A 24,730-nucleotide genomic window follows, 5' to 3' on the forward strand; every position below is an offset into this window, starting at 1 on the left:
CCATAATATCCCTATCAAACTCTAATGTCTTTCGGAAAAAGAAGCCAACCTATCCGCATGCACAATTTTCTTCTTATGTCTCACAGATCTTTGAATACAATAGACCACATAATTCAACTTTTTCACTATTAAGAAAGGTCCTTCCCAATTGCTCTGCAATTTAGGGGCTCTACCTTTCATCCTACGAGGATTATAAAACCAAACTTTCTCCCCTTCTTGAAAAAGAGTTTGCCTGGCCTTTCGATCATACCAAGACTTTGCTCGTGAAGACTTTATATCCATACGTTCCCTAACGTTGGAATGGATCTTGTCCAACTTCTCTTTCAGATTCCCAATAAAACCTTCAACTGACTGAGATCCTCCCCTCGGAGGACTTCCTAAAAGCAGATCTAACGGCAACCTAAGATCTCGGGCAAAACACAGCTCGGCGGGAGTTACTCCAGTAGTCTCGTGTTTAGAAGATCTGTAAGCCAATAAAAACATAGGGACCCAGCGATCCCAATCTTTCTGATTTTCAGAAATATACTTCGCCAAATAATTAACAATAGTCTGATGTTGCCGCTCGACTTGTCCATCCGATTGCGGATGTAGAGCAGTTGTTCTCGTTTTCCGAATTCCAAGGAGATTCATCAATTCCGCGAAAAATTTGGACTCAAAATTCTTCCCCTGATCCGTATGGACTTCTAAAGGGACCCCGTGTCTAGAAATGACTTGATTAACGAAGACTTCTGCCACTGTACTTGCCCTAATATTCCTGAGAGGAAAAACTTCTACCCATTTGGTGAAACAGTCAACAATGACGAGGAGATATCTATTTCCGGAAGTAGTAATAGGAAGAGGGCCAAGTATGTCCATTTGTAATCTTTCGAATGGGGCCCCAACATTATAAATTTGTAATGGAGACTTTCCCTTCCCCAAAGGGCCTTTTTTTGACACACAAACTTTGCAAGTTTTGCACCATTCCTCCACATCTTGTTTACAGGTAGCCCAATAAAACCGCTTTCGGATTTTTTCAAGAGTTTTATTGACTCCAAAGTGTCCTCCAGAAAAAGAATCATGCGCTTCTTCTAGAATTTGGTTAACACGGTTTCGAGGAACAATAAGCTGAAAAATACTTGACTTGAGATTCGGTGCTTCCCATCTCTTATAAAGAACCCCATCCTTTAAACTCAAAGCATCCCAATAAGACCAATATATTCGGGCGGAGACATTTCCAGCGGGTATTTCAAAACGAGACGGACGTATTCCCGTTTCCTTCCCGCGGTAAATAAAAGCAATGCTAACGTCCTCTAATTGCTCCTTGCGCCAATCTTGAAGAGTTTCTCCTATGAGAATAATACGAGCGACTGATTTTCTTGATTCTTCAATCTGCCTTCTCTCCACTTTGACACAATATTCGCAACCAAATGATTCACATTGTCGTCTAGAAAGCCCATCGGCATTCTTGTGAATTAAACCTTTGCGATGAATAATCTCGAACTCATATTGCTGGAGTCTTTCCAGCCAACGCGGCAATTGCTCTTCTAAGTCTTTAAAGGACATCAACCACCTAAGAGAAACATGATCCGTACGGATCAAGAACTTCCGCCCTAGAAGATAATGCCGGAAAAATTTAATAGAATCGACTATCGCCAAGAGTTCTCGACGAGTAACGCAATAATTCCTCTCAGACTTACTAAGTACACGACTGAAATAAGCAATGACTTTTTCTACTCCCTCTTGCTTTTGTGAAAGGACTGCGCCAATTCCAATATTCGAAGCGTCAGTGTCCAAAATAAATTCTCCCTCCCCACTCGGGAAGGATAACATTGGAGAAGAAGATAACACTCGTTTCAACTCTAAAAATGCACTTTGACACTTCTCGTCCCAAGAAAATTTAACCTGATTTTCTGTTAGAGCATATAAAGGTTTGGCTAAAGAAGAAAATCCTTTTACAAATTTCCGATAATATGAGCAAAACCCTAGGAAACTTCGAAGCTGCTTCTTGTTATGTGGAATCGGCCAATCCTTCACAGCAGAGATCTTTTCCGGATTTGTAGTAACACCTCCTGAAGAGACTATATGTCCCAAATATTTTACTTCCTTTGCAAAGAGAATACACTTTTTAGGGTTTACTTTAAGATTAACAGAACGTAACCGTGAGAGCACGTTCTTTAAATTCTCTAGCATTTCATTAAAATTTTTACCGAAAATTATTACATCGTCCAAATAAACCAAACAAATTTTATATAATAATCCTCGCAATACTTTTTCCATTAAACGCTCAAAGGTAGCAGGAGCGTTACACAGCCCAAAAGGCATTACAGTGAATTGCCATAATCCACGTCCAATAGAAAAGGCAGTCTTTTCCCTATCCTCAGGACGAATCTTTACCTGCCAATAACCACTTTTAAGATCCAGAGTGCAAAACCAAAAGTTTCCCGAAAGCTGATCGAAAATGTCATCTATTCTAGGCAAGGGAAACGAATCTTTTTTAGTTATTGCATTTACCATTCTATAATCGACGCAAAATCTCAACGTTCTATCTTTTTTTCTTACCAAAACAGCAGGAGAAACCCACGGACTTTGCGACTCTTCTATGACCCCTTGCTTTCTCATTTCCTCAATAATCTTTTCTACTTCCCCTCGCATTCGTAAGGGAATTCGACGAGGAACCTGCTTAATGGGAGAAGAATCTTCTAAATTGATGACATGTTCGACGACTCCACAATTACCAGCAACAATCTCCTCGGAAAATACATCCTGATACTCCTCTAAGAAATCCGTAAAAATTTCTTTCTGAGCCTTATTTAAATTTGAGGAATTATTAGTATAGAGTTCTTTCAAGAATGGAGCTCTTTCGGAAGAAACTTGAATTCGAGAACAACTCAAAACCTTTTCTTTATCGGATTCCGAAGAAATGAAAGCAAATTCAAAAACATTTTCTAAATTTATCTTCCTTAAGAAATCTACACCTAATAAACAATCATCATCCATGTCTATTACATACATAGGAATTTCCACGAAATATTTTCCCAAGAGAACTTTTGCCATGACCTTAAATTCGATGGGAACTACCTCTCCAGTGGGATATCTAAGAGAATTGTCCTTAATCTGAATGATGTGCTTGCCCTCTCTAACCATTCTTCTACTAAGAATCGAAACATCCGAACCCGTATCTATTTTGAAACAACACTCGTTACCATCCAACATCCCCTTATAACTAAAATAATTTGAACTTGACTTTATTCGATTAACAGAAAAAGTTTGAGAACAATTAACACTCGGGGTAATGCCCACTTCAGTTGTTCTTCCCCCGCCGAGAGCAACTAAACCGAGTTTCCCTTGTTCTCAGGACACTCAAACCGGAAATGTCCCTCCTTTCCACAATTCCAACACTCTTTTGTTCTATTCCAATCCCTCCGCTCATAACCATAACCTTTCTTTCCTCTTTCTTCGACTTTTTTATCTCCGTCCTCCTTTTCATTACTCTTCACGCCCCTATCCTTCCCCTTCTCAAATCGCTTCTCAAAATCTCTCCTTCTTTCAAAATTTCCTCCCTGTATAATTTTGACGGCCTTTGCCCTCTCTATGGCCAACTTCAGCGAGGTAATCCCTTCTAGCTGAAGAGTCCTTCTAACAAATCCGTCCGAAAGGGAAGAAACAAATTGAGCGCACGCGATCTTGTCTCGAACCGCGTAGGGACACTCAGGATAAGCTAATCGAGAGAGCCTTTCCAATTCGTGACCGAAAGTAGCTAAATCTTCCCCGAATCTTTGCCTTCTGTTCGTAAACTGAGTATAATAATTTTGCGAAAGTTGCCCCTCACCGAAACGTAGTTCTAATTTGGACTTTAGTTCTTCGTAACCCAAATTCTCTAAATTTTCTACCGATTCTAGGACAGAACGCGCTTTTCCCCTTAAGCACGACGCTAAAGCTACGGTTTTGATCGCATCGTCCCATTGATTCGCGCGTGCGATTAAATTAAATTGCGAGAAAAACTCTCGCAACGGAACCACACCGTCAAACGTGTCAGGTTTAAGTTTATATCCGATTTCACTGCGCGCGCCATTTCCCACACCAACGGCTTCTACTTCCGGACCGCGATTCGCTCTAATATTGGAAGGACTTAGCTGTGTTTCCTGAGAAGGCAACCGGTCTCCCCGTAAAAATTGGAGCTCCTCATCGTGCCGGCGAAGCATTGCGGCGAGTTCCTCATCACGTTGCGCCTGCTCCTCGCGCATTTGCCGCATCTCCTGTAGCACGGCTTGGAGAGCTGCCGTCTCTGAAGCTGCCGACTCCGTCGCAAGCTCCGAAGAGTCCACCAGGCGTCTCTTTCTCGTCGCAACTAGCGTCGTCATGGCACACACACTCACACGCGCGATCCCGGACGAGCCCCCAAAAAGTGTTACGCTCCGTTCGCTATTCGTGTCGCGCGCACTCACGAACGCGTCCGCGTACTTCCGGGATCGCAGAAATAACCACTCTCGTTATACAAAAACTCGGGTTTATTTAAACTCAGAACGGAATACAAGAAAGTTCTGGGAAACCGGACCGAACGATTCGAGTCACCAGATCAATCTGACAGGCGGTAATTAAATCAATAATTCTATGCGTCCCCGTTGTCAAGGGACGCGCTTCGGCTTGAAACTTCTGCGGAGCGAAGCCAATTTCAGCCCACGAGAACGACGTCTCGGCACGGGCGCGAGCGGGCGTAACAATACAATACCTTTTACTTTGCAGAAGATGATTATGTGGCTGTATATTGGAGTAACAAATGGATTAGAGGATGCATTGAACGTCCAGATCCATCGGGAGAGAGAAGCGTAGTACGATTATTCGATCACGGTGGTTACTGGCAGTTTAGTAATTTGTAAGGTCATTGATGTATAATATAATTATTTGAGCCTACCCTTCCAAGCCATCGAAATCTTTTTAGCAAATATTCAGCCAAAGAACGGTAACTATATATTGACGTTATGTATACTATTCTTCCAGATTATTGTTCTCTACTCAAAATTATTTATCTTTGGATATGTAATTATACTTTGATGTTACTCTTTTGCAGGTAAATGGTCGGCAGAAACTTACAATGTGGTACAAAATTGTTCCTCAAAGGGAGTTGCTGCTCAAGCTCAGATTGAAGGTCGCATTCAAACTAATATTTATTTTATGATACAAAATTATAGGGTAAGTAGTTATTATTATCCAATCTTTGAGAATATTTTTGCAGACGCGCAAATTAATTGAAATTAATTGAATTTTTTTTAAGCTAATTTTCCTTACTGAAGAACTGATAATAAACGGACATGCTGAACAAGTAGCATGGGACCAGATGAAGCTAGAAACCCTTGAATCCATCTGTACATAAGAGTTGTCAAGAAACTCTACAATTTTCACGCATAATCCGCGATTCTTAGTCAGTATGGACTAGAGTTTAATACAATTGCCATTGATGATTTAATCCCCTTTAATCGCATCAAAATTGATTATTTCGCTTTTTGACTTCGTTTTTTACTCATGTTGTAAAATAGTTTTTCGATTGTGTAGAATATTTATATTTAGAAAGAAAGAAATTTATAAAGATTGCTATATTGATCGTAGAGTAGAGAAAACAATAACTTAACATTTTACAAAGTAGTGTCGCATTTAAACTAGAACATTTGTATCGAATAACTCAGACCAATTAGGAAATTCGTTTCTACGTGATTAATATCTATTTCTGATTGGGGACGATTCGAGAACTTATTGAAATAATTTTATATTTTTCACATTTAAAGAGTGACCCCAAAATCAGTGGTTTTTTCGCCTATTTTTGGTCCCGCGATATTGGAACTGAATTGTGTATCAAATGATACCTTATGACAAGACATCAATCACAAAAAATTTTTAAGTTGAGGTGAGAATTGATTCCAGAGATATGAGAGATCAAAGTAGTCAAAATTTATTAACTCGTCAGCCCGTATACGCTTTAAGGGGATGCTGGAGCCGTCTGTATAACCGACAAAATTACCATTTTCCATGTTATTGACTGTATCTGTCCTTGTATAGACAAAGATATAGACAAGGATAGCACGCTACATTGCACGCACACTGTGACGTGACATAGTCACGTCTCCTGTCCAGACGATAGCTCGACGGTGATTTTACGGAAACGTAGTGAGAGGCGAAGGGACTCACGTTAAAAAAGCACTCCGATTTTACGGAAACGTAGTGAGAGGCGAAGGTACTCACGTTAAAAAAGCACCCCGATTTTACGGAAATATAGTGAGAGGCGAGGGGACTCATGTTAAAAAAGCACCCCGATAAGGAGTTTAAAACCGTTCTGCAACCTCCACGTGGTAAACTCTGGAAACTATAAAAATTAAAAAGTATACACATTATAGGCTAATTGCAGACGTACATATGTGCTATTAAAGTTACATCGAACACCCGCAACGCGGAATGGCACTGCACTGTGCGCCGGAGTGATGCGACGCTTACGTATTTTTAACTATGTTCCACCATTTTAAAAAAATTGAAAAAAAAATATGTTATAGTGGACATTTTAAGAGAAATTCTCGTAAAAAATTCAAAGGGGTACCTCGAAAATATCACCCTAAAAAAATATTAAAAAATTCAAATATTTTTTTTGTTTTTTTTGGCAAACATTTTGGACATTTTTTTGGTAATTAGTTGTATTAGTCTACATAACATATTTTTTTCATCAAAATCGGTCAAGTGGTTTTTGAGAAAAATACATTTCTTTATTTTACTTTCTCTCTGCATTACTTCTAAAAAAATGAATTTTTAAAAATAATATTTGGTGGAAAGTTTTATCATATTGGTACTAACTTGTGACATTAATGTCAGCTTTGTATGATCAAGGGCCGATTTCACATGCTTACTCCGCTAGGCCCTTTTTAATATTACAAAGAATCATTTTAATTACAACGAATTAAAGAAGTAACAGTACAAAATAAAAATATTTAATTAAAACAAAATAAATAAATTTTTCTTGTAAAAAAACTTGGCGCTGCTTTTTTTCTCCTGTCGCATTCTTCCTTAAATTATGTTTATTGTTTTTTTATTTAATCAAAAATTTTAGTACTAATGTTTAAATTTCAAAGTCTAGCAGCGCCAAGTTTTTTTACAAGAAAAATTTATTTATTTTGTTTTAATTAAATATTTTTATTTTGTACTGTTACTTCTTTAATTTTTTGTAATTATAATGATTCTTTGTAATATTAAAAATTTGTTAAAGAGAATTAAGAAGCTATTACCACTTTGGTTAGAATAGAAAGACCCTTGAATAGGAATACGAAGATACTACTTGGGTTTTATTTCTTTAAAGTAGTTGCATAACAATTATCTTTCAAAGCAATATACATATTCTCTTTACAATTGGCGCAATTTAATTTAAAGATTTCACATCTTTTTTTGAAATACATGTCACTTGAGTTAAGTTAGGTAATATAATTTTGTGAAGAAGAAAATCAAGATTTCACATCTTTTTTTTTGAAATACATGTCACTTGAGTTAAGTTAGATATAAAATAAAACGTGACAAAATTTTATCTCAAAATTATTGTTTCTAGAGAAAAATGTTTTCAACAAAAGTTTTAATATTTTTAAGAGGACATAAATTGATGTTATAATTTATTTGTAGGTAACGATTTTCAACATCATTCATGATCAATTTTATTTTTTTAAACAGAAACCTGAATTTTTTTATTGTATTATCTTTTCTTACTAATTAATGAACAACATTTATCTGAATTATTTTTTTATTTGTTTAATATTGTTGCGCCCGTGCTCTGACACCCGTTACAAGGCGGCGAGTTGCGAAGCGTCCCTGACGACCAGCTGTTATTGATTTATCGATTTACTGTTTTTCGGTTGTTGTTGTTCCGAGCCTCCGTCTCCGAGCGAACGTGACGGCTCGATTCTGTATTTACATCCGTTTGCTCTAATAAACGAGTCTTTCCTTTTCTAATATTGTGTCGCCTCATTGACCGCGAGTGCCGGTTGCGCGAGCGAGTGAGAGAACGAGCGGTGAGACGTGAACGCGGACTCGGCGAGCGCAACAATATTTCTTTAAATATTCAAGGAAAATTTGGTAATTTTCGAATATTTAGTTTTTTTTATATTTAGTTCATGATAGAGTATCACTTAAAAGATATTTAGATTTTTACTTTGAATATCTCAAAAAATAGTAATAAAATATCCTATAACTTCAACTTATATCCCCTTTAAAACATCGCAACTTTTTTTGAAACATTTTTCTTTAAAAACAATATTTTTGAAGATCAAAATTGGTCATTGTTAAAAACGGGCAATAAAAAGCGTGAAGAGATTGTGTAGGTGTAGACATCTGTGAGCATAGTGGATTTATAAGTGGCGATTCGGTAGAATGCTCATAGATGGCATCGGTGTTACAGTTCCCTAGTTATCTTTAGCATTAAGGGGATCCTAAAGTGAAAGCTGAACTTCCTCGACGTCGGTAATGTCAACATTTCTAATTCTGTTTTCTTGTCATATATCTATATCTGTCCTTGTCTAACGAGAGGCATCTGTCTTTGTTCGATTACTGCGCCATCTCTTGCCACACGCAATACTGCTTATCCTGTCAACCTGAATGTGCTTTTGCACATATAAAAGTTATATAAAGTAATCTTTTTTTCTAGGTTTTCAATCTTAGATCTAATTGCACGATATTGTTCTTAAATGTTGTTCCTAGGTCATGCCGGTCTAATTTTGTGGATATTTATCGTGGAATTTTTGTACAAAGCAAATATTGTCGTCACGTATACCAAAAATTAACAAAAATATTAATTTTTTTTCGTTTTCGATATAAATTTGACCACCATGACCTAGATTTTGATGCGTACTTTAATTCTAGACAAGAATTTTGCATTTCTATAAAGTCAATTAAAAGATTAGTGCTAAGAAAAAAAGCCGGTATTACAGACGGCTTTAGGATCCCCTTAAGTGTTTTGCGAGCGCTGCGACGACCACGTTGCGCCCCAGCGCCGGAAAAAGGCACGGACCGACGATACTGCGCAAGCGTGAACGTGTCGGGATGAACGTGAAGCCCGCCGGGAAGGTATTCGTCTTCCGGCTAGCGAGGCGTACAGTCGCGTTCTTTTATCATTACTTCGGCGTCGGATATACGTATAATTGCTACGCGATTGAAATCCGCCAGACTATTGAGTCTGAGACAGAAACAACGAGGACGTCTCCGTAATATCAGAGGAGGCATTGCAGCCCTGCTCAGAGGCGATTGAAAGTACCTCGCTAGATACGACTGAAGGAAGGACGAACTTAGCCATTGCGACGAGGCCTCGGTAAAACGGAAAGAAGCGGCCATCTTAGCCCTTTGCACAGGCCCTCACGGTTTTGGTCAATGACCATCCTATCCAGAGATAACAACGGCGGATGCTTTCAGGTAACATATCGAACTCGTGTAACTCAGAGATCACTTACGAGATTGATCGGCAACTCTCAAGCGGATTATGATGAACGCAATGTCATCATAAAATGCGATCGTCTGATTACAGAGTTCGAGAAAGCACGGGGCGATGGATAGCATCCTCGCATAACTCACGGGGCGACGGATTACATTCTCGCAGAAAGGCTATATTGCTGCCTAAATATTCCGGAATTAATTATCGGTCTGAGCTCAGTCGAACTTAAAGTCATTTTGAATGGTTGCAATCCGCGAATAAAGTCATTGATTCTCGATGTGTAGTAATTTAACTTACATTATCGATGCACGCATGATTCGGATATTCACGCATAGTCGATATTATCTTAACGAATATTGCGATTCGACCCGTGGCTATTTACCAGCTATTAACGTTTACGAAACACCGTATTACATACGAAAAGTTAATTATCATTTAATTGACTTCGCTCTTCATTTATCGAATTGTTTACCATACTCACTTGAAATACTTATTGTTATGTTCGTAAGTTGAATAAACCGCCCTGAGAGTGCAAACCGCGAGAGGGCACGATAGCCATAAGAGTACAACCGCAAGAGGGCACGATAGTGAGTTTCCGGTCCCGCCAAAAAGAATAAGAGCCTTCGGGCAGACATATTGTAACAGCCGACTCGGTCGCATGACCGCTGCCTCGCACGCAATAAAGACGAGTTATTTTATACATTGTGTAGACTTACTACCTGCTCACGTACATAATACTTATATAACTTGATTTACTGCGGAAGTTACTGTGTCAATTAATAGAAAGAAAGTGCATTATATTGTAGTTGTAGAATCTTGCACAAAATTTATATAAGCCTAAACATTCTCTCGATTGCTTTACTCGAAAGTAAACTAATGAAAGGTGATGTTGGAACGCCAGTAGCGCAAGCTACCAAGTTGGGCTGGGTAATTTCGAGACCAACTACGCTTGAAACTTCCTTAGTTAATAGACAAAGCTATCACGTGTCGATTAGCCAAGAACTTTACGATTTAGTTTATAAATTCTGGGAATTAGAGGAAGTTTCTTCGTCGAAAATTCCAATACTTTCTAAAGAAGAATAGGATTGCGAGGATCACTTCCTTTCTACGCATAAGAGAGACGAAACTGGGAGATATATTATTAGACTTCCTTTCAAATCAAATCCGTTTAAACTTGGCAACTCAAAAGATAAGGCTTTGCGAATAATCAGGAGTTTGTCTGGCAGATTTAAGACAAATTCTAATTATTTTAATCTTTACTCGGATTTTATGGTAGAGTACAGAAACTTAGGTCACGTGCAGATAGTGCCTTCATCAGAATCGGAGCCCTCTTTGGTGTACTATCTCCCTCACCATGGCGTATTACGAGAACAGAGTCTGACCACTAAGTTGAGAGTTGTGTTTAACGGGTCGAGTCCAACAACTACGGGCGTGTCACTCAACGATTTATTGCACACAGGTGCTAAGTTGCAAATTGATTTGTTCGACGTACTCCTCTGGTTCCGCCTCTTTCTTTATGTTTTCATAGCTGACATCGAAAAAATGTTTAGACAAATGAAGGTAGACCCGTCGGATTGGGACTATCAGAGGATCTTTTGGTTAGATTCATTGTCACAAATCACAACTTTTGCGCTCACAACTGTTACTTATGGTCAGGTTTGCTCACCCTTCTTAGCCATACGTGCTCTCGTACAGTTGATAAAGGATGAAGGACATCGATATCCTTTAGCTATTCCAATCATGGAGAAAGGTAGATACGTAGACGAATTTCATGGCGGAGCGGATTCTATTCAGGAAACTCAAAATAAAGTTGCTCATTTGGACAAGCTCTGCATGGCGGGCGGTTTCTTGTTGAAGAAATGGATGAGCAATCACCCTGATGTTTTGGAAAACATACCACCCGATAGAAAGATTACATCTCATTCGATTTCATTTAATAAAGATGAGACTGTTCACGTACTGGAGTTGTCTTGGAACGCTTTAACGGATTCGTTTGAATTTACATTCGAGCTCCCTACATTGACAACTATCACAAAACGGACTGTTATGTCTACGATTGCTAAATTTTTCGATCCAATGGGTTTTTTTGTCGCCTGTTACTATTGTCGGCAAGATATTTGTGCAAGAGTTATGGTCAATTAAGTTAGATTGGGATGACCCATTGCCGGAAAAACTAATCAAAAAATGGACAGACTTTGTAAATAGTTTACACAATACGCCGAAATTCGAATTTCCACGATAAATAGGTTGGACAGCTAGTTCACTTATTGAAATACACGGATACTGCGATGCCTCGCAACAGGCCATGGCTGCAGTTGTTTTTGCCAGGGTAACCTCGAGCGAAGGTAAAGTCACAGTCTGCTTTATAGCTTCTAAAACAAAGGTTGCGCCTTTAAAAAAGCTTTCTTCTTTGGTTATTGTTGACGCTCATGCTCGTACATTCCATGGAGGAGTTCAGGATACTCTTTCCTTTATTAGGAACAATTATTGGATAATTGGAGGTCGAGTCGTAGTTTGATCATTCATACTCAAATGTGTAGTCTGTACTCGGTTTCGCCAGGAAAGAGCACATCAAATCATGGGTCAGTTACCTACTGAAAGGATAAACCCGTCTCGATCTTTCGAGCATTCGAGAGTGGACTATGCAGGTCCGTTTACCACGAAAACATGGAAAGGTAGGAATGCAAAGACCTACAAGACTTACATAGCTTTGTTCGTTTGTTACTCGACTTCGGCTATACACTTAGAATTGGTTACGGACTACACAACTGATGCTTTCTTAGCGGCGTACAAACGTTTCACCTCTCGTCGAGGAATTTGTTCAACGTTATCTAGTGATTGCGGTACTAATTTTAAAGGAGCAGATGCCCGAGCTTTGTAAGCTTTTTCTAGCCAGCTCCAAGGAGTCAGAAGAATTAGCTAAGCTTCTCGCTAAGGACGGAACTCAGTGGAAGTTCAATCCATTTGCGGCTCCTCATTTCGGAGGAAAATGGGAGGCTGGCGTTAAATCGGTTAAAACGCATTTGAACAAGGTAGCCGGTGATCAACAGCTTACGTACGAAGAGATGAATACTTTGCTAATTCAGATAGAAGCTGTGTTGAATTCTCGACCCCTTTGTCCGCAGTCTGAGGATCCAATGACCCCGGGTCATTTTCTTATAGGGCAGGCTCTGACTACTATTTCCGAACCATCGTTAGACGGCGTTAAGGTCTCTCACCTTTCTCGGTGGCAACTCCTAAGAAAAATGCTAGAAGACTTTTGAAAACAATGGTCACGTGACTGTCTGCAAAGATATCTTGCGGTATACAAGTGGAACAATGCTGTTCCATCTATAAAAGAAGGTTTTTTGGTTTTAGTAGTTGATGAGAGGTATCCTCCAGCGAAGTGGCCTTTAAGTCGGGTTGTTAAGACTCATCCTGATCAAGAAGGTCATACTAGAGTTGTTACGGTACGTACGCAAATTTCTGAATTACAAAGACCTATCACTAAACTTTGTCCTTTTCCAATTGATACAGAAACTTCATAGTTGATTCGTTATCTACAATAAACGAAGACGGGCGAAATGTTAAAAACGGGCAATAAAAAGCGTGAAGAGATTGTGTAGATGTAGACATCTGTGAACATAGTGGATTTATAAGTGGCGATTCGGTAGAATGCTCATAGATGGCATCGGTGTTACAGTTCCCTAGTTATCTTTAGCGTTAAGTGTTTCGCGAGCGCTGCGACGACCACGTTGCGCCCCAGCGCCGGAAAAAGGCACGGATTGACGATACTGCGCAAGCGTGAACGTGTCGGGATGAACGTGAAGCCCGCCGGGAAGGTATTCGTCTTCCGGCTAGCGAGGCGTACAGTCGCGTTCTTTTATCATTACTTCGGCGTCGGATATACGTATAATTGCTACGCGATTGAAATCCGCCAGACTATTGAGTCTGAGACAGAAACAACGAGGACGTCTCCGTAATATCAGAGGAGGCATTGCAGCCCTGCTCAGAGGCGATTGAAAGTACCTCGCTAGATACGACTGAAGGAAGGACGAACTTAGCCATTGCGACGAGGCCTCGGTAAAACGGAAAGAAGCGGCCATCTTAGCCCTTTGCACAGGCCCTCACGGTTTTGGTCAATGACTATCCTATCCAGAGATAACAACGGCGGATGCTTTCAGGTAACATTTCGAACTCGTGTAACTCAGAGATCACTTACGAGATTGATCGGCAACTCTCAAGCGGATTATGATGAATGCAATGTCATCATAAAATGCGATCGTCTGATTACAGAGTTCGAGAAAGCACGGGGCGATGGATAGCATCCTCGCATAACTCACGGGGCGACGAATTACATCCTCGCAGAAAGGCTATATTGCTGCCTAAATATTCCGGAATTAATTATCGGTCTGAGCTCAGTCGAACTTAAAGTCATTTTGAATGATTGCAATCCGCGAATAAAGTCATTGATTCTCGATGTGTAGTAATTTAACTTACATTATCGATGCACGCATGATTCGGATATTTACGCATAGTCGATATTATCTTAACGAATATTGCGATTCGACCCGTGGCTATTTACCAGCTATTAACGTTTACGAAACACCGTATTACATACGAAAAGTTAATTATCATTTAATTGAGTTCGCTCTTCATTTATCGAATTGTTTACCATACTTACTTGAAATACTTATATAACTTGATATATTGCGGAAGTTACTGTGTCAATTAATAGAAAGAAAGTACATTATATTGTAGTTGTAGAATCTCGCACAAAATTTATATAAGCCTAAACATTCTCTCGATTGCTTTACTTTCCATATGTTTATTTGCTTACTTGTTAAGTGAGAGATATATATACATCTAAGGATTATTTTCGACGAATTACTAGTTGACACAGTACTTCAACTTATTTATGCTTTGTATATTCTTGCTATATTTATGTAATGTGTTTTGAATAATATGTTTAACTTGTATAATCCTTTCTTCAAACAGATTTAAGTAATGAAATCACTTGATTGTTTTTCTCTGATTGAGATACAAATAACGGAAATCTGAGTTCTTACAATCATTTATGATGAGAGATTAACTTCTTGTAGTGACACATGAGAAAGGATTATGCATTGATAATTCAACATTATCTTATTTTGTATTTATGCTATGTGTTCTCTGTATAACATTTATTACAATATATTCATTGATTATAACATAACTGCCATGGAAATACACAATCTCTTTACCGACGTAACAACAAGAAAAGTATCGTTCCCTTTTCTATAATTCTTGAGCTCAGGCTCCTGCGCGAGCTTGTACGTTTCAAACAGTCATTTTATTTTGTTTATCTTGTATAATGAAAGGTAGGAGGTCAGAATTGAAAGGTAAAAGATTTCCCTCTTTGGTCCATAGTTCCGTTTTTAAGATCGTCCTAAGTAATGTCCTAAGATGCTAATACGGTTCTCGAGCTTGATTCTTAAATTTATCGTAAGAGAAGCGTTTGTGTAAATTTTACTTTTACAGAAAAGTTGCAAGTTGATTGTCTGTAACATGATTTTAAGTCAATTAACTTGTATAAACTTGTATTTTTGTAAGAAAATTTAAAAATTAGGCTCTTGTAATTTATAACAACATAAGATTGTATTTAAGACGGGCCTATCAAAAAAATATTTTAAAAGTTATTTATTATTTTGAAAATTGGAATATTAATTTAGACGCATGAATGCATTGATTATCACGACAGTGTATTTAAAATAATAGCCTGTGTAATAGTGATATAGACTTTAGTGTAGTATTGTAAAAAAACCTGTTTAACAGATATTAATAATATGTAAATTTATTGGTATCAGAACATTTGAAGATATAACCAATTCATACGGTAAAGTATCGTGATTAAATTCTAACATTTTTGTTTTCTTTGTTTTTGCACCATCTATATGTATAATCTGTAAAATATAAAAATAATATAAAAATAAATTAGAGTACTATTAAAATTATTAATATACACTAACTGTGACATAAATATAATGGAATGAAATGTATAATGGTTATGTTCAAGTAAGATGAAGTAGTTAATCTGTTCACTGAGTTATTAAATTATTCTTACTAATAGATCTAATCTATTACATTTAATCGCTTGATAAGGAGATTAACTACTTTGTTTTGTTTAAACATAGCTAATAATTGTTTATAAAAAATAATAATGTATTAAAGTTGAAAAGAAAAATAAATTACAAATTACTTATTATACCTTATTAGATTGTACATAAACCTGTATTCTGTTTATTTCATCGTTCTACGCTACCACTTGAATACGATGTTGGCTGTTATTATTTAAGATGAACTTAAGTAATCGATAATGCTGAGTCTTGCCCACCAGCTTTGGGCCTTCAATCTCATCCAAAAATCCTATGACTTCATTGTATTGCGGCCTTAAATTAATATTACAAAATAGGATTAAGAAACTGCTCTGTATCTTCCTCGTTCAGGCGGGGGTATCGATCGAGATCGGGTGTGGGCTAGAGTATTTATTTGACTGACTGGCTCGTTACATCGAAGTGCCGGCGTTGCTCCGGCTCTCCCCACTCTCTGCACTCTCCCATCCGCGCTCTCATACATGTACATACACCACATTCCTCCCTTCTTAATTTTAACTCGGTTTACAATCTTTTCGTTGTCGGCTTACAATGTTCCGTACCCTTTCGGAGTTCTAGTCTCGCTGACCGCCGCAAGGGAACCTTGTCGTTTGTTTCTTGTTTCGGCTCGTCCCCTAGGGCCCTCTCAGTCTGTTTAGGTCCCCTCACTATTTGATCTACGTGTCGCTTTACTATTAGTCTCGAATCTAATATAATCTTGTACGTCACTGGTCCTAATTTTTTAATAACCTCGGCTTTTACCTATTGCGGTGCGTTCTTACTGAAATCTTTTGCCCATACTACCTCTTTTTCTTGAAATTGTACTACTCTCTTTCCTCCTGTATTTCGTGTTTGATTGTTCTGCTCGCGTTCTACTTTTTTTCCTATGTCGGGGCGTAATAGGTCAAATCTGGTTCTCAGTTCGCGGCCTAGCATTAATTTTGCCGGTGACTCGCCCGTTGTGCAATGTTTTATTGACCGGTAATCAAATAAGATTCTGTCTTTTGCCGTTTGGACTGATTCTCCCGTTTTCAAAAGTATCTTTAGTTTTCTCTTAAATGTCTTAACAAAATTTTCGGCGGCGCCGTTCGTCGCCGGATGTTTTACTGACGAGAAGGTGTGTATTACTCCTAATTTTTTTAGAAACTTGCTAAACTCCTCGCTCGTATATTGAGGTCCGTTGTCGCTAACTAACTGGAAAGGAGCCCGAAGCGTGAAAACATATTCCTGAAGACCTTTATTGTGGCTTCCGTTGTTGTTGATTTCATTAAAAATACTTGTGGCCATTTCGTTTTCGCATCTATTAACAATAAAAAATTGTGATTTTTGTATGGTCCGATGAAATCGGTGTGCACTCTGTGCCACGGTTTTTCCGGCCATTTCCATGGCTTTAGTTCTACTTTCGGTGGATCGTCTCTAAATTCTACGCAATGGTGGCATGTTCGCGCCACGTTCTCAATATCGTTATCAATCTTTGGCCACCAGAAAAATAAATGTGCAACCGCTTTCATCTTTACTACGCCCGAATGTGTTGCGTGCAATTATTTGATTATTCGGTCTTTTAATTTTTCCGGAATGACTACCCGATACCCTCACATAATACAATCTTGTTCTATGGTTAATTCATCTTTTCGTGTTTCAAACGGTCGTAATATTTCTGGAATTGTTTTTCGCTTCGGCCACCCCTCCAGTATATACCTCGTAACTTGGGCTAATAATGTGTCTTTCCTCGTCTGTCTCGCGACGACCCTGTCGTTAAAACAGGTAGATGGTCCCTGCTGTACCAGGTTTAAGTGCGTAAATTCCTTTTTCGAATCTAATCTTTTCTTTGTCGCTGGGGTTGGAAGTCTTGAAAGCCCATCCGCGCTGTTGTTCTCCGAACGTACGTATACGATGTCGTAATCAAACGCGCTTAAAAAACTTGCATATCTCTGCAGTCTACGTGCTGCCATAACCGGTATGCCTTTTTTTGGGCCAAAGATTCGTACCAGTTGGTGGTCCGTTTTTAACACAAATTTTTGCCCGTACAAATAGTCATAAAATTTTGTTACGCCGAACACGATCGCGCGGGCCTCCTTGTCAATTGGTGCGTAGTTGCGCTCGCTCATCGACACTGTTTTCGATGCATATGCTATCGGCCGTTCATTTTCTGGAGTCACATGTGCAAGTATCGCCGAGACGCCGTAGTCTGATGCGTCGTACGTTAAACTTATTTTTTTATTTGGGTCGTAATTTATAAGTACCTTGGTTGATTTTAGTTCCTGTTTAGCTGTTTCAAAGGCTTTTTGACATGTGTTCGTCCAGTGAAATTTATCCCTTTTTAAATTATCGTACAATGGATACAGTTTCGTGGCCCGATCCTTGATAAATTTAGCGTAGTAATTTAACATTCCCAGAAAAGCTTGCAATTCCCTTTTTGTTGTTGGTGCCGGTGCTTTATCTATTGCGTCTACTCGTTCTTGCGGTGCGTGTACCCCGTGTTCGTCTATTTCCACGCCCAAATATCGAATTTTACGGACTAATAGTTCACATTTTTCTTTTTTTAATTTCAACCCGCATTCGCTCAATTTATCAAGGACTTGGCTTGTTCTCTGTACGGTTTCTTCCAGCGCTTTGCCGGTAATAATTATGTCGTCGAGGAATACATTTATGCCCAGCATTCCTGCAAAGATCTGCTCCATTTGTCTTTGGAAGAATCCCGGTGCCGAGGCTATGCCGTACGGTAACTTATTCGGTTGGAATAAACCTCTATGTGTACTTATCGTTAGTATTTGTTTTGATTCCTCGCTCACCAGTACCTGCGCGTAGGCCTCTTTCAGGTCTATTTTCGAAAAGAAAACTCCCCTCTGTAAATTCGCAATAAGGTGTTCAATCCGGGGTAATGGGTGTCTATCAATTAACAATTTCGGATTTACGGTTACCTTGTAATCGCCGCATATTCTTAGACTGCCATCGCTTTTTTACGACCGGTACGATTGGCGTCCCCCATTCGCTAGTTTCTACCGGTGAGAGAACTCCCTTTCCCACTAATCTGTCGATTTCCGCGCCTACCTTGTCCTTTAACGCGAAGGGTAGCGTTCGCGGTTTTATATACGTTGGTACCGCTCTGACTCTCATTCTAATCACAAATTTTGATTTCGTATAGTTCTCTAGTCTTGGCGAGAATAAATTAGAATACTTAGTGAAGAGCTGTCCTACCGTTTTTTGAATTTTCCCCTCTTCTTTCGTCTGTTGTTTCATTTGTTTTAATTCCGTTATTTTTTGTTCGGACTGCTCTATCCCTAGCGGCCACAACCCTAATTTATGTAACCAATCGCGCCCGAGTAGGGGTTTTCCGGTCTTTCCCATCACGTATAGTTTTCCCGTCGTTTTAATTTTTCCGTATTTCACGCTTACATCTCTTAACATTCCTATCGGTTCGCTTTCTTCACCCCCGTAATAACTTAGTGTTGTCTCCGAGGCGACTAATGGTATCTCCGCAAAAATATCCTTGTACTCCTTTTCGCTTATCAATGAGACATCCGCGCCGCCGTCGACCTCCATGTTCAACTCTCGCTCTTTTACTTTAACCTATAGAAATTGTGGTTTTACTCTAATTGAATTACATTTACTCGATTTCTTTCTAACCGAAAACAAATCTGCATACCATTCCGACTCCGGCTCGGACTCGCTCGATTCTTTGTTTTGCTGCATCTTCTTGACCGGCTTTTTCTCGTGTTGCGTCCGCTCCTTGCAATTGGCTTGTAGATGTCCCCGTGCTCCGCATCCGTTGCAGGTCCATTCTCGATACCAACAATCGTCCCTCACATGGCCTGGTTTTCCACAGCAGAAGCATCGCGGTCTTGTCATAGGCCCTCTTGACGGCCCTGATGTCGATGGACGATATTGTTGATTGCGTTGAGTTGGTGAGGGTGGCTGTCTATAACGCTTCGTACGCGCATTCCTCAGATTTTCTCGCAGTCCCCCGTAGTTCCTACCGTGTGTTTGTAAACGGTCGATCTCCGTTTTCTCTTCCTTGTTCGAGTTGTTATTCTCTTCTTCGGCTTCAACCTTGAATTTGTCTGCCTTTTGTGCTTCTTCGATGGCTGTTGCTGTTCCAATCGCTGAGTCAAGCGTGAGCGCCGTCATTCGGAATAGGGCAATTTTAATATCCTTATTCCGGATTCCACTAAGCAGTTGGTTTTTTATTGCTTCATCTTCTGATGCAAATTTACATTCGGTTGCTAGGTTCCGTAGTATGGCCACGTATTGTGCCACTGATTCCTTCTCCGCTTGTATCCGTTCCCGGAACCTCGATCGAAGCACTGTCACATTGGCTTTCGATTTTATGTATTCGTTTACTTTTTTTATGATTTCCGCTAGCGTCACGTCTTTCGGTTTTGCTGGTGCGCATACCTTTCGTACTACCGCGTAGGCCTCTGCGTCGATTTTCGTCAGAAAAATCGCCCTTTGCTTATTCGCATCTGTTATGCCTTTTGCTTCGAAATAGAACTCTACCCGTTCTACGATTTGTTCCCCATCGTCAACTTCAATTTTGAAATCGAGTTGCGTTGAGTATTCCATTACCGGCTCGTCTTCGATTTCGTCTTCGTTCGATTTTTCCTCCTCGTTGGCCTCTTGTTCGGTCTGTACCGCTATTCTCAATATTCGGCGCAATTCGTCCAACTTGCTGATTTCGTTCGCCGGAATTCCTCTGCTCCGCAGCTCCGTAAGTACTTCTTCCTTACGTAGCTTATGTATCCAGGCCAGTCCGCTTTTCGTCTCGTCCGATTCCGCCATTCACCCTTACACGCATCTGCGATTATAATGATTTTAGCCTCGTCGCCATCTGCTCTGTATCTTCCTCGTTCAGGCGGGGGAAGGTATCGATCGAGATCGGGTGTGGGCTAGAGTATTTATTTGACTGACTGGCTCGTTACATCGAAGTGCCGGCGTTGCTCCGGCTCTCCCCACTCTCTGCACTCTCCCATCCGCGCTCTCACATGTACATACACCACAGAAACATTATTATTTAAAGTTATGTACCAAACAGAGTATTATAAGAAACGGTATTAGTATAAACGCCCACGAGACAAAGAGAAATCAAAATAATGAGTTGCGCGATTGGCCTACATCCGATCGGGCAACTCAGCGAAATCAAAGGACGAACGAGCGAACAAAACGGAACGAGAGAAGCAGACGAGAGGGTAATGAGAGTCGGGAACCAGAGCAGTGACGGGCATCAACGCGAATAACGATTGTAACGCAGAGTAATTATTAAAAGTTATCCTTTATTCAAAAGTGCCGTTTATTTCTATCAACTCCGTATCCTCCGTGGACCAAAAAGAATCCAAGTGCCTCTCCGCAAAAAAGGGGTACAACAACTGGTGGCAGCGGTCTGGGATCCACTGGCAGGAAGACGGGAACGGCAGCTGAAACAGAAAAAGTGAATCGTTAAGGCGGTGCAACATCCTCAACGGAGACACAGCAGCCAGATTCGACAACAGCGGAACACACGGTAGCAGCCGACGAGGGACCAACGTTCAGCGTAACCCGAGACGGCACCGACCTACTTCAACGGAGGCTCACCGACTGATAAAGCAGCACGAGCACCGACCAGCAGCATGCGACTAGCGACCTTAATGTAAGTCGATTAAGCAATTTATGTAAAGCGCAATTACCGTAGATGTCGGAAAGCGATAATCCACTTACGGAACTAAACTAATCGTAACTCCATAGCAAGACGTCACGACGAGCGCGTAAAAATAGCCCGTTAAGTCCCGTTCAAACGACCAAAGAAGTCGTAAGCGACAATCGCGAAACCGTGCGCAGAAATTTAGACGCGTACTACTCAAGTGAAAGCGGATCAGAACCGGAATTACATTCTAACATCGTAGTCGAACGCGAATTTCAATTCGACGATTTAGACGCGAGTTTAATAGGACATAATAACTGTTCCGAGGAAAATAGACTTCACCCCTCGCACGCGTACGCACAATCTGAAGACGCGGACAGTACGACCAGTAGACTATTACAAAGACAAGAGTTCTCATTGACTTTGTATGATAGCAACATATTCAACCCGCAAGAATATTACTCAGCACCAAAAAACGTAAACGTAATCAAGATGGCGGAAGCAGCAATTAACAACCGCGACGCGAACAATGAAAATGCGCTGGTAACCCCAGAGGAAATAGATGAAGAAATAAACCGTCTAAATGGAGTGCTATCTCAAAGGAGAACCCCGGCGAATAATCGTAGCCAAATGCCCGGATTACAGCCGGACGATAGAGATTCCATTCTCGACGAGATATTACATGGAATCCGCAACTTACAAGATCGCGTAAATCAGTTAGAAACGGCGAATCTTAAACGCCGCGAATTTCACGCGAGACACTAGCAAATAAGTAACCTCCCGTTCGAAGTTACGTATGGACGAACGTCATATAATATTCGGAATTAAGCGGATCGCGCTATCGGATATCTACGTTTAAAAGAGGCACGAGACATGATTTTCGAGTTCGACGGAACATCGAATAAATTACAAGAATTTTTGAGCGCCGCGTCATACGCAATAAAAAACATAAATCCGATAGAAAAAGAAATATTATTAAAAGCAGTGGTATGTACAAAATTAAAAGGAAAAGCAATGATAGATTTTCAAACGCGAGAGATACGAGATACAATGTTTCGCACAATTAAAGAAAGAGTTAGAAGTTTGTTATTTGAGCCGAAAAAGTACCACACACTTGCAATTAGAGTATTATGTGTTAATTTTAATACACTCAACCAAAAATCTGGAGAAAGCGCAAGAGCATTCGGATTAAGAGCAGATAAATTAGCTATGGAATTATACGATTCCATGATAGAAGGAAGAAATTACACCATAGAAAGCAAGCGAACTATATTAGAAACGATTGAACAACAGGCATTACAGAATTTCTAATTAGAATTGAGAGATGAGATCAAGTTACTCGTCCGAGCTCAGCATTTTGCAATTTTGCAAGAAGCGATTGCCGGAGCGAGCGCAGAAGAAAAGGTAAACGGACCGAGTAGCAATCCGCTGCGTTTCAAAAATAATTATGCGTACTCGCCGCAGCCGCGTGATAACAACATATGACATAAACAACATCGCTAATTATTATTTCTTGAGGAGAATTCTCTGGACAGATGAATGCACTTTCCGCAATAATGGGCGCATAAACAGACATAATGAACATCATTATGCGGAGGAAAATCCTCATTGCCGAAAAGAAACACACATCCAGGGCCAATTCCATATTAATGTCTGGATGGGAATTTTAGATAATCAAGTTATCGGGCCGTATTTCTTTCCGGAAAATATTAATGTTAGAGCAGCAGCAGAAGTTTATTTCGCTTTCCTGGAGAAAACACTACCTAATTTATTAGAAGATGTTCCATTGGCTGTATTACCAAATATTATTTTTCAACAAGATGGCCATCCTGCTCATACATCCCTTTTTGCTCGTAATATATTACATCAAAGATTTCCTAACAGATGGATAGGCATCCATAGCACTCTGCATGAATGGCACCCACGCTCTCCTGACTTAACACCTATGGATTTTTTTGTATGGGGTTACATACGAGATCAGGTTTATGAGATGCTGCCACCTTGTAGAAACGAATTTATACAAAAAATAGAAGCAGCCTGTCAAGAAATTACACCCGTAATGTTATCGAAAGTGCGAGAAAACATAATGCGAAGAATCGCGTTATGTGCGGAAGAAAATGGAAGTTATTTTGAACACCTTCTATAATCTTCTGTAAAGATAATACAAATATGATAATTATATTAATGTTATATCAATAAAGTTATTATATAAATATTAATAAAGTTATTGAGTTATTTTATTATACTTAATATATTTATCAGATATAGATAGCGGGCTAAATAAAAGCACGGCGCGATTGGTGGTGCGCGAATATTATAATAATTAAGGGGAAACATATGATTAGACCGCAAGAAAAAAAGGTGAAATTCGGGAATTTTTATCTTGGAAACTATTAATTCGATTCAATCCGGGTTTTTTTTATTTAAAAGTATCTACATTGAGGCACGTTCACAAATTTTTTTAAGGGAATTTATTCCCTCGGAGCGCTGTTCTCGTGGCCGGCGTAAAATGTGACACGGTTCACGGTTCTCAGAATATCTCGAGAACGGCTGGACCGATTTGCTTCAAATTTATACACAATGTTTTACGATAGTTTTTCTTGTTTCCATCGGGAGAATTTTTTTTTACTCAACTAGTTTTTTTATCGAACTGTTAAAAAGTAAAAAAAAAAACTAGGGAGATTATATATTTGTCGACGCGATAGTTGTTAGTGAGAATTATAGTTCTATTGAACTACAGCGGATGGCGTTAGTGGTAGCTACCGCTACTGCTTTCTATGTTAGTGTTGCATAATCCGCGCGTGGCGCAGTCCGCCTAGCGACACAGAGACAGAGAGTTCGAGAACTCGTAACAACGCGTGCGCGTATTTTGTTTGCCGTTGCGTGCTTGCCGCTCTGCGAGCATTCGTTTGTCGTTCGTCCTACGTTTCGGATCGTCCTGCGTGACGAGTCATTTTTCCGCCATTACGTTTCTTTATACGAATTGAGTTACCGAAAGTATTCGCGGTAATATTTCTGATTCGCATTTATTTTCAACAGTTAAATCGGATAAAGAGTCACGGCGCTAAGACTATATTAACGGGTTGTGCTGTATTAATTGAAGATACATAGCGCTTATGCTACGACGCTGTTTGCCAAAATGGACGACGCCACCATTGGAAAATTATAGAACGCCTGTCGGATTTGGTCGACGCGACCATCACTGCTGCGGACGGAATGCCCTGTTAGGCTTAATCGACACGACTATCATTGCGGCGGATGGAAAGTCCTGTTGACTCGGTCTGCGCGACCTCTAATTTTTTGCTGGAATGCCTTTCGGGCTTGTGGTCGATTGATCATTATTACGAGGATTCCTTGAACTGGATACAAGGTAAATTCGTTCGATATCGTGTAAACCGTGATCATTCCAGCAGGGGCGTTAGATATACTTCTAACGTCCGAGAGAGACCTCCGGTCTATAAATCAATCATTGGTTTCAGAGATATCGAATGCACATGGTGATGATCCATCCTCGACCATCATGACGGAAGCACGTGCCGCGAATTAATCGTTTTCTGTGAAAAGACTGAGCTCAGTAAAATG

General features: G+C 39.8%; 3 protein-coding genes across 3 annotated transcripts; all 3 read left to right on the forward strand.

Moving 5' to 3' along the window:
- Window positions 1–10,693: 10,693 nt before the first annotated feature.
- Window positions 10,694–11,566, forward strand: LOC139818251 (uncharacterized). Its single transcript, XM_071786868.1, has one exon. It carries the CDS (start codon window positions 10,694–10,696, stop codon window positions 11,564–11,566), a length of 873 nt encoding a protein of 290 aa, XP_071642969.1.
- Window positions 11,567–12,288: 722 nt separating this feature from the next.
- Window positions 12,289–12,687, forward strand: LOC139818252 (uncharacterized). The gene has a single exon (XM_071786869.1). The coding sequence runs from the start codon at window positions 12,289–12,291 to the stop codon at window positions 12,685–12,687; it is 399 nt and encodes a 132-aa protein (XP_071642970.1).
- Window positions 12,688–18,297: 5,610 nt separating this feature from the next.
- Window positions 18,298–23,294, forward strand: LOC139817200 (uncharacterized). The gene is made up of 3 exons (XM_071785090.1): window positions 18,298–18,440; window positions 18,934–18,985; window positions 22,613–23,294. The coding sequence occupies exons 1-3, from the start codon at window positions 18,416–18,418 to the stop codon at window positions 23,292–23,294; spliced, it is 759 nt and encodes a 252-aa protein (XP_071641191.1). The 5' UTR covers window positions 18,298–18,415.
- The last annotated feature ends 1,436 nt before the right edge of the window (window positions 23,295–24,730 follow it).

Source organism: Temnothorax longispinosus, chromosome 8, assembly GCF_030848805.1.
Source record: "Temnothorax longispinosus isolate EJ_2023e chromosome 8, Tlon_JGU_v1, whole genome shotgun sequence".
In the NCBI taxonomy this organism is placed as follows: Eukaryota; Metazoa; Arthropoda; class Insecta; order Hymenoptera; family Formicidae; genus Temnothorax; species Temnothorax longispinosus.